The sequence below is a fragment of the Sphaeramia orbicularis genome, chromosome 2, assembly GCF_902148855.1.
Source record: "Sphaeramia orbicularis chromosome 2, fSphaOr1.1, whole genome shotgun sequence".
Taxonomy (NCBI): domain Eukaryota; kingdom Metazoa; phylum Chordata; class Actinopteri; order Kurtiformes; family Apogonidae; genus Sphaeramia; species Sphaeramia orbicularis.
Window position 1 is genome coordinate 25804791 of NC_043958.1, and position 13783 is coordinate 25818573.

The following is a 13783-nucleotide window of genomic DNA, read 5'->3' on the forward strand; positions in this document are numbered from 1 at the left end:
CTGCGGGTCACTGATTTGGAAATAATTATGTCAAACGTTATGTCATGAACAAATATAAATATTCAGAATAAATATTGCATTTAAGTGGAGAATGGTCTATTAAGTATGGTATGTATATGTGTTGTTTTGATCTTAAAACCTTTATATTTACATCATGTCATGCGTAAGTTTCACCTGTTTCACCGTCTAATGGAACAGTCCAACATGACAGGTTACGGGTGTACTGGCACCTGGGATGGCCCGGAAGTTGAGAAAAGGATGAACGAGGCAGAGAGAGAAAACTAAAAGGAAATGAGTGAGGCTTTTCTTTTTTTTTTTTCTTAGAAATGAGTGAGGCAGAGACAGAAATCTTAAAGGAAATGAGTGAGGCTTTTTTTTATTATTATTATTTTTTTTAGAAATGAGTGAGGCAAGGACAGAAAACTAAAAGGAAATGAGTGAGGCTTTTTTTTATTTATTTATTTATTTATTTTAGAAATGAGTGAGGCAGGGACAGAAAAGTAAAGGGAAATGACGATCTGCAAAAAAAAAAAAAAAAAAAAAAAAAAAAAAAAGAAGACGACGAAGTGGACAGAGAAAATAGACCCTTAAATCCTGAATGGACAGACTCATTTGTGTTCATACTTCCACTGGGAATATTAAACCAGTGTGTCTCATAAGTGCAGCCCCCATAGCACTTATTAATATATTAATAGTGCTGATATGAAGTAATTAATGAAGTTGACCCAGGGGCTGTTCTAGGATCAGAGGTTTAGGGGAGCTGAGCACCCAGAGTCCTGCAACTATGCAAGAGAAATTTCACTGTTTTGTATATTTTAACACAATTTCAGACCTTCATTCCCACATTTGTGACAGAAAAGCATTTCTGGGTAGGGGAAATTCTGTGACAAAACCATCAAATCTGATAAAAGTTTAAATGCTGAGCCACAGTAAAAGAGGACTGGATTGGAATCATAAAATAATTAAATCCTAACGCTAATTTCTGAAGAAGGCCAACTCATTCTGATACAGCAGCTCCTCAACATATGCACATAAACAGTACATGTCTGTTTCTGGAGTAAAACAGCCCCTATAGTGAGCACCAGAAATACTAAAAATGAACCTTGGAATTATTTTTTGGACTTTTATTTGAAATTCAATGCACAACATGTAAAACACATTAACAGAAATTTACATTTTCAATGTTTGTCTCTGCCTCTTTCGTTCTTGTCTGTATTATATAATACAAATACATAAATAAAAATAAACTTGTGTCCTGTTCAGAATAAAGTCCACTAATATATGTGAAGAGTACATATGCTTCTACAAAGCATTTAATGTAGGAAGAACACAAAACTTCCATGATGTATATGTAAAATTATATTGTGAATGGAATATTTTTCTTTCTCAGCTGAACAGTTACTGATTTGCCACTATTCTGTCTGTTTTCTTACGTTGTTCTTCCTGATCTTACACTCTTTCCTCTCCTTCTTTTCTTTCATCTCTCCCTCTTTGCACTGACAATCATACACAAATATATTGTTTTCAAGTTGATGGAAAAATGACCTAAATAAGAGAAAATACTAATAAGAATACTAATAAATAAAGTCCTCTCTCTCTTTGTACTGTTAACCAAAAGTCAAATAACCAAACAATGCCTTTTCTATCTAATAAGAGATATAAACTGATGCATTTATCCAAGTTATAATACATAATAATAACTAATAGAATATTTGTTTGCAGTGGAAAATGAACTCACACCATTTGATCTTACACTCATATCTGAACTCTTGCCTTCCACCTGACATACCATACTGTTCTTGAAGCTTGGTGAAGCTAAAAAAAAAACTCTGCTAAATCTCCTGTCATTCTTGCTGCTTGTTTCAGAAACAAAACATTGTGGATAAATGCTTCACCTCTGGAGTCTTCGAACCATCTCTTATTTTCATGAAACTGCATCTGCATGATCAGAATCTGTCGATTCCATTCTTACCTTGTAGACACACTCCTGAAGAAAAAAGCAGACACAGAACAGTGCAGTGTGTCATGTTTTTGTGGTACTGGAGGTTTTGTGTGTTATCACTTCAGCTCAGCTGACACCGAAACATAAGGTCAGGTATCAGTGACAAATAATGTTAACCATGATCTGACGTTTATTAATATAGACCAGGGGTGTCAAACTCATTTTAGTTCAGGGGCCAGATTCGACTAAATTTGATCTGCAGTGGGCCTGACCAATAAAATAATAACAGACTAGTATAGAAATAATTTCAACTCCGAACTTTTCTCTATGTTTTAGAGAAAAAAAGTTAATTTACATCATGAAAAGGTTTACATCTTTAACTATCCTTTCAAAAGATGTGAAAAACATGAACAAACTGAAAAAATAAGTGTAATTTTAACAATATTCTGTCTCAGTTTATCATTTCTACATGTACATTATAACTTACAGATCACAGTGGATTTGCAAATAAACAAAACATTTAATATCAGGCAGAATATTGTTAAAATTGTCCTTACTTCTCTTAAGGCATTTCAAGTTATTCACATTTTTTGCAAAATCATACTTTATTTGAGTGTAAATACATGAAAATATTTACATTTACAAAGAGAAAAATTTGGAATTGTGAGTATTTATTGATTATTATGATAGCATTTTACTGGTCCTGCCCACTTGAGCTTAAATTGGTCTGAATGTGGAACCTGAACTAAACGGATTGTTAATATCTTAGTGTAATTTTTGCATTTCACAAATTCATCCCAAGGGCCGGACTAGACCCTTTGGCGGGCCGGATTTGGCCCCCGGACTGCATGTTTGACACCTGTGATATAGACAGAATGAACTCTTTAACCTCTGATGTGTCTGTGGTGAGTGTTCTGAATGTATGATTTATTTTAAATATTCATAAAAATTCAACCGTTTGCTCAATAGGAAAAATTTCCAAACATGTTGATCAAATAGACCTTGGTCTTTCCATAGACATCTGAGCATGCTCAGTGCATCCCCCGCCGCCTGTGTAATGGGGGGGGCAAAACACAGATCAGTGAGTGAGAGTGACGTACTATAAAAATAGATGGTTTTGGCTTTTTTTGTTTTCCTTGTGGTTTTTCATCTTTACTGTTGTTTACAGTGTTGTAGTGATTTTTCTTTTTGTAATTTTTTTTTTTTTTTTTTTTTTTTACTGAGTTTTGACCGTGTAACTACTTTTTGGAGTTCAATTAAGTGCCAAAAAGCACCTGGACTGATTTAGAAAAAACAAAAACTACTGGGCCAAACTTCAAATACTTGTTCTTGTTCAGTGTGTTCCAGTTCACAGTTCATGTTCAACATCCTAAATCTCGTACTGATGTACATTCTGAGTGCCTTATTTAGTCAAAACCTGTCAAACTTCAATTCCTCACTTTGTCTTTTTCTTTAATTCCACCGTTTTGACCCTAAAAGACACAGCAAAGTACAACCACTGAAGACAAGGAACACAAGTCCATACTCACAGCAGCTTTTATGACACTGAAACAGAAGACAATTCACAGCAGCATGTTTACCTGGAATCATGGCTCAGGGGTTAAAGGGTTAAGTAAAATGTGATCACATCAATAAATATACCACATGCACATTATACTGTCTTTATAGCTTTATTTTTATCGTAAAATAGAAAGAAAACTACATATTTTCAGTGAATGACGTGTAATTTTCTACTGTTGCACTGCGTAACCGAACAGTCCCGTTCAACATCCAAATAACTTTCACTTGTACTGACTCGAACCAGTATCAGAGACCATATTTGTCCTGTGTTGGCTTCTCTGCACTGGCTCCCTGTAAAAACTAGGACAGACTTTAAAATACTCCTCCTCACTTCCAAAGTCCTTTATGGCCAGGCACCTACTGATCTGAAAGAGCTTTTAGTTCCATACAATCCATCTAGACCGCTACGCTCTCAACATGTAGGCTTACTGGTGGTTCATAGAATCTCCAAAAGTACGACAGGAGCTAGAGCCTTCAGCTATCAAGCTCCTCTATTGTTGAACCAGCTCCCTGCCTCGGTCCGGGAGGCAGACACCCTGTCTTTAAAAGTGGACTTAAAACTCTCCTTTTGGATGAAGTTTACAGTTAGGGCGGCTCAGGCTTAGTTCTGCTGCTACAGGCTTAGACTGGGAGACTCATCATGATACACTGACCTCCTCTCTGCTCCTCCTCTTCTCTGACCTCCTCTCTCCTCCTCTATTCACACCCCAGCAAACACATGTTACCGACTTGACTTCTTCCCCGGAGTCTCTGTATTTTATGTCCTGACAGGTTTTTCCTGGATCATCTCTGGACCTGCTGCTGTGGTCCTTCTCTCCTGCCTTCATCCTCATCACTCATTTATCCACATAGTTGTGATAGTGTTTATTATATAGTTACACAGATGGTGGAGGTTTCTATTATTGGTACTAACAGTTGCAGTAGTAGTATATCCACTGTTAGTACTTTTACTTGTAGTAGCAGTAGTATTAACAGTTATGGACATTAGTTCTAGTTATTTGTAATTATACTAACACCAGCTGTTCTACTTTTTAACAGTTCCAGTTCAGTTTGTTGTGCATCTATGTGTCTCCCCCCTCCCCCAGTCTCTCTCTCTTTCTCTTCCTTTAACCCTCTCTCTTTAACCTCAACTGGTCAAGGCAGATGACCATCCTCCAGGAGTCAGGGTCTGCTCCAGGTCTCTGCCTGTTAAAAGGATGTTTTTCCTCTACACTAACACCAACTGTTTGCTCCTGGAGGATTCTGTTAGTGTCTGTGAATTGGCTTAAGAGTCTGGTTTCAACTAGTTCTAAAAGGAAAGTGTCATTAGACAACTTTTGTTATGATTTAGCGCTATATAAATAAAAATTTGATTGAACATTGAAATTCAGACATTTTCAAGGATTTCAAGAACCCATACCATCCCTGCATTTTGTGCAAAATATTAAATGTATTAAAATTAAAAAGGTGAGTAGAATGTCATGAATATGATAAAAACTAATAATTCCAAATAAAAAGAAGCTAAAATTAAATGTTTGAAAACCAGAAAGTATTTCAAGTAAAAGTACTTCATAGTTTTTGTGCCAATAGTATATGAAGTACTAATACCAAATATACTAGATTCATGAGGTGCTTATTGGAAAAACTTATTTTATTCAGCATTGAATTTAGTCTTTTATACTATTTCACATGAGAACACTTTGGTAGCCTGGAGGGGATTTAGGAGTATGATTACTCCAAAAGTACACAGTAAAAGTAGTTCATAGTGTTTGTTGTGCTGATAGTATATGAAGTAATAATACCAAAAATACCAGATTGGAGGAAAACAATTTCATTTCATGATAAAAAAATGCCTTAAAACCATTTTATCCAACTTACTTTAATGTAATTATCAGATAAATAGTGCACATGAAAAACACTAGGGCAGGGGTATTCGATTAAAAATCACTGAGGTCCAGTTATTAAAATTTCCTGCAAGTAAAATGCCCAAACCGAAGTCCAACTTGTGTCTTTGTGCCTTCCCCTATGTCCACATTTTCAAAGGGTTTCAACAATACTTATTGTCAATTTTCAATGCAGGGAATGTTTATCAGACTGCAGAGCTAGATCTTTTACCACAAGTAAAAGTAGTCCCAGGAAAATACACTGAAGGCCTTTATTTCAGATTAAAGAAAACACAAACCTCAGTACAAAATAAATAAAGTGTAAACAGAGGTGAATAAGCTCTTTGCCTCAAAACAGGCTAATAACAGATAGGTAAGGTCTTCTACTGACTTCCACGTTTGTTGAATAGTGACAGAATTCCTTCCACACCTCCACCTGTTGTTTCAGCCCTGTAACACCCACTCATACTTGGGCATGGGCCGTGGTACATGCTTGTGAATGTAACATCTGCAGGAAAGGTGTGAATGTATTCAAATACTGTACAGACTTGGGTACACAGTGTGAAATCGCCCTAAAAACAACAGTTTCCCGCATCAACTTTCCTTGTTTTGGAGTGAGACATGCTGTCATCACTGTCTCTTCCTCTCTGTTCTGGTGTGTGTGCCACGCAGAGTAAACAAACGATTTGATTGGCTCATCTGAGTGAAGCTGTTGTCGTATTAACTGGAGTAGCAGCACCTGCTGTCTATAGCCGCCACAGTCGGAAAAAATACTTAATGAAAATGATCTATTCTCATGAATTTATCAGAGATTGGTCAAAGGTTTGGCCCGAGGTCTTCCATTTGGTGATGCCTGCACTAGGGGCTGGCTGGACCATGCAGAGGAGAATCAGGGCTGGCTTGACCACAGCCTAAGTTTGTGACTGAAACAATGTTCCAAATAAAACATATTATCGACGTCACAGAGCTAGCCCTGCGGCTAATGCAGAAGTGTTTACTAAGTGTTTGACTGAGCTACCAACAGCCACTGTAGTAAAATACAATGTTCAAGGCAAATGTTTGAACAAAATGAGCATTCTACACCTGTCTAGAAGGAAGACGGCCAACTCCAGATTTGTTTTCTTTCCTTTTAACTCCCTTAGTTCTCTCCATCGGTTCAAAGCAATGCAGAGGTTTACTGGTGTTTTAGCCAGCTTTCTGCCAGTCCAGCTCCAGTTCCAGTGTCCACCATTACAACAAAATAAATCCCAGAAATCCCTTTCTTTAGGAAAAAGGACAGATTTTACTCCTCACTCGTTCAGCTTACTTCTCACAGCTAAACTCTGCCGGTGGGTGTGGTGTTGTCATAGTGATGTAAGTCTGCCATAAATCAGTCCAGTCTTGTCCGACCCGACCAGGGAAGCTGGAAACAGCATTTGGATATAACCTATTTTGGTGCTGATAATCTCATTATAAATTGCAGACTACAGTCTACTATATAAAAATGAGACTTTTTCAAGATCACATAGAACGTGTGCACAGGACCTTTAAAGATGTTCAACCAAGTCTTCTTACTTTTGACACTACAGATTCAGTCTTTTACTGCTGGGGTTTTCTGCTCTGGGTTGGCCCTTGGTTGATGCTCCTCAGCAGATCCCCTCTGCCTCAAAGAATCAGTGGAAGTTACTTCATTCTCCTCCTTCAGCGGTGTTCTGGTTGATGGCGTTCTGGTCCAGCAAAAACACAGTAGAATTACAAGCACTTTACTGTAATGTTATTTGTACAGTATTTCTGTTGCGAAATAAAACTGAGCAGCTGTTACTATGGAAACAACAGCTGAATATTCAGTATGAAATCATGAAATGTGGACTGCACCTGAATTTGATTTTGCAAAGTTTCACAGATGAAATATTAAACCATAAATCCTGTACAATTCTATTATAAATATATTATAAAGACTTACTTGTGAGTGTCTTTGAGTTCCATTCCCACTTCCTCATCTTCATTCTCCTCATGGTCACTGTGAGAAAGACTGAAAGATGAAGAAAAGTCCAAGTTCAGCATGTGTCAGTGATGTATCTGTGTGTGGTGTTAAACATCTGTCTCAGTGAATCACCCAAGTTAATAATTATAAAAAGTGGACACTGAGTTGAAACATGAAAAGTACCATTTCATATGTTTTTTGAACAAAGATGTGATGACGACAGCAACAGCACCAGCACAGACCAGAACCACAGGCACTCTGATCCTGGTCAAACCTGTGAGAAAAAAAGGAAAACAAACCTTTAACATTTATAAAGTAACAACATAACAGAAGAGTTAGTGGTCTGAGTCCATGTGGACTGAACTTACTGTCATCACTGTCACTGGGTGAACGTTCCTCATCAAAACCTGGGGAAAAAAAAACAAACCATGAAAAGAAACTAATCACCAGACTATAAGTGTGTGTCTTTGAAAACATTTCTTACCAGGAATGGTTGTAAACACCTCTGTCTCAGAACCAAAGGCCAGTCGGACTGAACATCTAACTCTAGTACTGGTTCTGTGCAGACCTGACAGTACAGCTGTAGTGTTGACCGTCACTGTACCGTTAGTGTTGGGGACTCTGACGGTACTGGTGTGTGAAAAGTTTTGTCCCTGGACACTCAGAGTGACAGTGGGAGCAGGTCGACCAGTGGCTGAACAGGACACAATGAACTCTGCAGTAGAGGACGATTTACTGACATGTAGAACAGGTTCATTCAGCTCTGCAAGGAAAACACATGAACATACATGAGTGGGTTCAAGAGCAGGAATTTCCACTGGTATCAAAGAAAAGAAACACACATTCAATGATGCAGGAAGGTTTTTACCATAGATCTGGAGGCAGGTTTTGCAGATGATAGCCCTCTGGTGTTGGATGTTAAACAGACAGTTATAACATCCTTCATCCTGCTGCTTCACATTCTTGATAATTATGGTGCTGTTCTGCAGTCCAGCATCTTTAAACTCCACCTTGTCTCTGAACGCTGGATTGACTGTTTGGTTAAAGTACTTGTCACTGATGGCCAGATTAATCTGAGGTGAAATCTTCTGCCATGTGACTCGTACAACATCTTCAGATTTCATGAGATGACAGTTGAGGAAGGCTTCACCTCCTACCTTCACTGAAGTATTCCGAACCTGAGCATTTACACCTGAATGAAGGAAAACACAAATAAATATGTAATGTTTTGAGCAAATACAGTTTGGGAATAAATTAAATGACTCTCACAAAGTAGTGATAAGTAAAGACATCTCATAAATGAGTCTCTCAGAGCCATAAGTGTTTACTTATGTGGAAATATGAGGAAGAATAAAAAAAAAGAAAAAAAATCAGAGAAAAGACATATGACATGTTTGCTTTTACAGGTTTAACCCATAAAGACCCAAACATCCACCAGTGACCAAAACCATCTACTGATCTAAATGGTTTAATACCTGTTGATCCACTAATCCTATCAACACATGCAAATAATTGGTGTAAAATGCAGTTTGTCATCTTTCATGGTCATCAGATATGACCCATTTGGACGTTCAGAGGCTCCGTAGTGAAAATGGAAACCTGCGTGAAGTTGGACCCCCACCCAACGAAAATCTCTGGATAAATATTCTCATTCGCTTGTGCTTCGTTAGTGCTGGTTTGTGCAGTTAAAAATTTTGTTTGTGTTATTATAGTTATTGAGTTATTAACAATTCTTTTATAGGTCATTCAGAGATCAGCCAGCCCCCCCACTTGCTCCAAAATTAACCAAAATACTGGCGTTTGTTTGTGCTTCGTTAGTGCTGGTTTGTGCAATTAAAATTGTCGTTTGTGCTATTATGGTTTTATAGATTTATTTTCAGCCGATGACGTCACACAGCCCCCCCACTTCCTCTAAATTGAGTGGAAATGTTTGTGTTTGTTTGTGCTAGTTAGTGCTGTTTAAAAGTTTTGTTTGCGCTGTTATGGTTTTATAGATATTACATTTATTTTCAGCTGATGACGTTGTGCACCCCCCCGCTACAAATTCACCCGAAATGGTCTTTAATGTATTTTTACAGGAGCTACATTTGCACTGGATTCCACCTTGCTTTTACTGTGTTAATCACAGCTGTCACGATGGTCTTACGTGATCATAACCTGTTGATGCCTCTTCCTTGTTTACCTGGTAGAGTTGTCCTGTCAACAATGTTTGAAATTTAAATAAAAAAGCAATGCAAAGTAAGTGTTTTGTTCAGTAGTTTTGTTCCCAATTTATGTAAATGGAGCATCATGAGACTTGACAATTTTACCACTAGTGGGGGGTGGACAGGTTTGAACCTGAAGTACACCTGTGGAAAAAAAGTTAGTGGTGTAGGAATTTCACATCTAATATTGCATGTTTTTCCAAGTTTTAGCTTCTCAGCATAGGATTTACAACCCTCTGCAAAATCTGATTTCTGGCCAATCAGCTGAAAAGAAATCTTCTAATATCTATAAAACTATAATAGCAGAAATGAAAATTTTAACTGCACAAACCAGCACTAACGAAGCACAAACAAATGAGAATATTTATCCAGAGATTTTCATTGGGTGGGGGGCCAACTTCACACAGGTAAAATACAAACACCGTCATCTTCTACAACACTGATTCACCAGTAAAACCAGCATAGTCATAGTCACGTTATTGCTCTTTAGAAATCAGTGAGTCAGTGTAGGATGTCTTCTGTAGAATTATGTGTTTATGTGGTAAGTTACTCAATCTTCATTGTATTAACTGTACTGATATAAGGCATATTTAAAATACCAGCAATGACAGTAATAATCACAAAGTAATTCCATAATACATTTATTTAATGCTGCTGAAATATGTAAGTTATTTGAAAGTACATTGATGTCATATTTAAATGTAATAGTATTGTGACATGGGTTAGAGTTGGAAAGGAAGTAAAAACTGTATCACAAAGTGTATGAAAGGTTGCAGTCTTTGCCAGATTTGACCACTAATAACATTGTGACGTCCATGATATTTGAACAGGAGAAAGGAACTGCAAGTCTGCAGTTTATAGTCTTTGTTAAATTTAAATGTCAACAGTGTTGAGTCATACATAAGTCATTGACACAATAATAATTCTAATATTTCTAATATTATAATTCTTCATAAAGAATTGCATCATTGGCATGATGACACCAGAACAATTTAGGAACAAAATATCACAACAGGATACAGATTGTTCTGCCAATGGCTCTCACTCAGGGTGCAACTTTACAAATTACAAAAAATACAGAAAAAAATAAACAAAAAGTCCAATAAGCATTGCCATACACATATTAAGTCAAAACTAGTACTAACACAACAACCCCGCTGAATTCTTGAGCATAAAAATAACACATTTACAACATAGTACCCACTACCATAATGCACTGTGGCAAACATGCCACAATATTTTTTTGTTGTTTATTTTTTCACTGATATTCCTCAGCCAGTCATTTGCATTTGTGTACCTTCTTTTTATCTACTGTACACACATTATTACTGAATATTCAGCCCATGCCTATTGGAAGTATTTGTTCACACAAACTCAGCTGCTTTTATTTCTATCCTTAGCTTCAGCCTCCATATCAGTGGGAACAGTTCTACCACAGCTGATGATGGAGGAGGGGCTCATTACAGATGCAAGAAAACAAAACTTCCCTGAGTTAATGTCATCCTATCAACACCAAACACAGACTTCAAAACTATCTATTTACTATTAAATAGAGTGAAATGCATTTGTGTCTGACCTTTAATGACGGCTCCAAAGCACAGAAGAAGACACACAACTCGTTGATGGGACATGTTTTCAGTGGCTTTAAATCACAATCGCCCGAATAAACAACTTCAGCTAAACCAGGTGGTCAGAACCAAATAGCAGGCACGTGCATACATAGTGCCCAAAGGGAGCTTGAGCCCCTGCCCTTTTTGCCTCGAAGAAAAAGTGCCCTTTTAGTTGTAAAAGAAAACAGCTGTATAAAAACGCCACGGTTATCTACCGTACGCACTTCCTAGTTATAGCGCGTCATGGTATTGTCTGTGTGTTGAGTCTGATGCTTGTCTGTCTGCTGTCTCTCACTGAGGGGCGGGGCTTCCCTATGCTGCACGCTCACATGCATGTACGGAGAGAGAGAGAGAGAGAGAGAGAGAGAGAGAGAGAGAGAGAGAGAGAGAGAGAGGTACAAACTGTGGTCACATCTCCAGTCTATGTGTAACTCCTGCACAGATGAGACAGAACAGTGGATTGACTTCAACCTTTGTGGCCTATCAAGCCCCCCCTAAAATTACTTGAATGTATTGAATCACAGCGGAAACAGGAGGAATCATCCACTCCACTTGATTTTACTGACAATTTACATGTATGTCCAGATATTGAGTTTATTTTGCCTTTGCTGCTGTGAATGTGTCTACAGTAGGAACAGGAAACTCAAACAGCAGTCACAGTAGGACTGTTTTATGTGGAGCCTGGACTATTTTTTTTATTTATTTTTTTATTATTATTATTACTATTTAAATGAAAGCTGTGTTGATGTGCACCTTGGGAAAATATCATATTAGCCTTAGCTTACCAGTTTGGAAGTTATGACTCAGTTTTGGGGAGTTGGGAAATTGTTCTAGTTTATTGTGTAGCTCATCTCAGGTCTCAGACTATGTTAGCTATGCTACATCAACAACAAATCATTGAGATCAACATGTTGACTGCAGTCCTGTAGGCATGCAGGCTGAACTACAGACTAAACAGGACTGTTTTTCTAGTATTTATTTCTATATTTTTGTCAATGTTCAATGTTTCACAGTTGAATGTTCATGTGTTACAATCTTTATCTTCAACAATATATAGCCTGATAAGCCAATGTTTTATAGCTTTGTAGAATTGCAGCTGAATCGCGTGTCCTCCAAACCTCAGTATTATGATACATTTTGACAATAATTTGATGACACAAGAGAAACAGCAAGTGCATCACTCACAGCTACACAATATACACAGCTATGTTGTTGTTGTTATCTATGGCTATTTTATTAATTTTACATTAAGCCACATATTGTGTTATTAAGCCCTGAAAAAAATTTGGCGCACACATACTGCTCTTTTGTGACTTTGAGCCCCTGCCCCTCTATAATCCTGCGCACGTCCTTGGCAAATAGGTTTTAAATGTGGGTCATTGATATGGAAATAATTATGTCAAACGTTATGTCATGCACAAATATAAATATTCAGAATAAATATTGAATTTAAGTGGAGAATTCTCTATAAAGTATGATATGTATATGTGTTGTTTTGATCTTTAAACCTTTATATTTACATCACGTCATGCGTAAGTTTCATCTGTTTCACCGCCTAATGGAACAGTCCAACATGACAGTTTACGGTAGTACTTTCACTGTGAATTCTACATTTTATGACTCTTGTGACGTGATTGATAAATTTGCGACATTTTATGCTTTATTGCAGAGGTCACTACCAGACCGGACCCAGAAGCTGTCCCATATGGAACCCGGACCTACAGCCGGTGGTGGGACACTTCTATGTGAACCGGTGAGGTTGCTTCAGTGCCAGACAGTATCATCTGGAATGTGTCGTGTGGCAGCTTGCCTGATCGAAGCATCTCATACCCTATTAAGAATCCAGAAAACAGGTGGAGTGAGACCAGTGAAGTGACGTAAAAGGAAATGACGATCTATAAAAACTAAGCAAAAGATGTTGATAGTGAAAATAGACCCTTAAATCCTGAATGGACAGACATTTGTGTTCATATTTCCTCTGGGAATATTAAACCAGTGTGTCTCATAAGTGCAGCATCCACAGCACTTATTAATATTTTAATAGTGCTGATATGAAGCAATCAATGAAGTTAACCCAGGGGCTGATCTAGGATCAGAGGTTTAGGGGAGCTGAGCACCCAGAGTCCTGCAACTATGCAAAAGAAATTTCACTGTTTTGTATATTTTAACACAATTTCAGACCTTCATTCCCACATTTGTGAAAGAAAAGCATAGCATTTTCGGGGTAGGAGGAATTCTGTGACTAAACCATCAAATCTGATAAAAGTTTAAATCAAGGGTGTCAAACATGCGGCCCGGGGGCCAAAACTGGCTCGCCAAAGGGTCCAATCTGGCCCGCAGGATGAATTACTGAAATAAAAAAATTACACTGAAGATATCAACGATCAAGGATGTCAAAATAAATTTAGTTCAATTCCATTAAAAGTGGGTCAGACCAGCAAAATACTATCATAATAAACTACAAATAACGAAAACCACATACTTTTCTCTTTGTTTTAGTGTAAAAAAAAAAAGTAAAACTACACAAAAATGTTAACATTTACAGACTAGCTTTTTACAAAAAATGTGAAAAACCTGAACAAACATGAACAACCTGAAGTGTCTTAAGAGATTTAAGAGTAATTGTACCAATATTCTGTCTG

General features: G+C 37.5%; 1 protein-coding gene across 2 annotated transcripts; it reads right to left on the reverse strand.

Annotated features, from left to right (window-relative positions):
- Positions 1-1839: 1839 nt before the first annotated feature.
- Positions 1840-11335, reverse strand: LOC115435188 (OX-2 membrane glycoprotein-like). Of its 2 annotated transcripts, XM_030157455.1 has the most exons (8): positions 11108-11335; positions 8196-8519; positions 7812-8090; positions 7696-7734; positions 7511-7601; positions 7307-7375; positions 6919-7070; positions 1840-1987 (listed from the first exon to the last, which is right to left on the reverse strand). In XM_030157455.1, exons 1-7 carry the CDS (start codon positions 11160-11162, stop codon positions 6935-6937), a joined length of 993 nt encoding a protein of 330 aa, XP_030013315.1. In that variant the 5' UTR covers positions 11163-11335; the 3' UTR covers positions 1840-1987; positions 6919-6934. The 2 variants fall into 2 exon arrangements, with proteins under 2 accessions (XP_030013315.1, XP_030013306.1); XM_030157446.1 differs by lacking the exon at positions 1840-1987 and having other exon boundaries at positions 5345-7070.
- Between the last annotated feature and the right edge of the window lie 2448 nt (positions 11336-13783).

Excerpts from the sequence above, each read along its gene's own strand:
- LOC115435188 (XM_030157455.1), bottom strand. The coding sequence starts at position 11,162 with ATGTCCCATCAACGAGTTGTGTGTCTTCTTCTGTGCTTTGGAGCCGTC. Across the intron at positions 8,091-8,195 it reads AACCTGCCTCCAGATCTATG|AGCTGAATGAACCTGTTCTA; the intron begins GTAAAAACCTTC and ends TTTTCCTTGCAG. Across the intron at positions 7,602-7,695 it reads ACCCAGTGACAGTGATGACA|GTTTGACCAGGATCAGAGTG; the intron begins GTAAGTTCAGTC and ends TTTTTCTCACAG.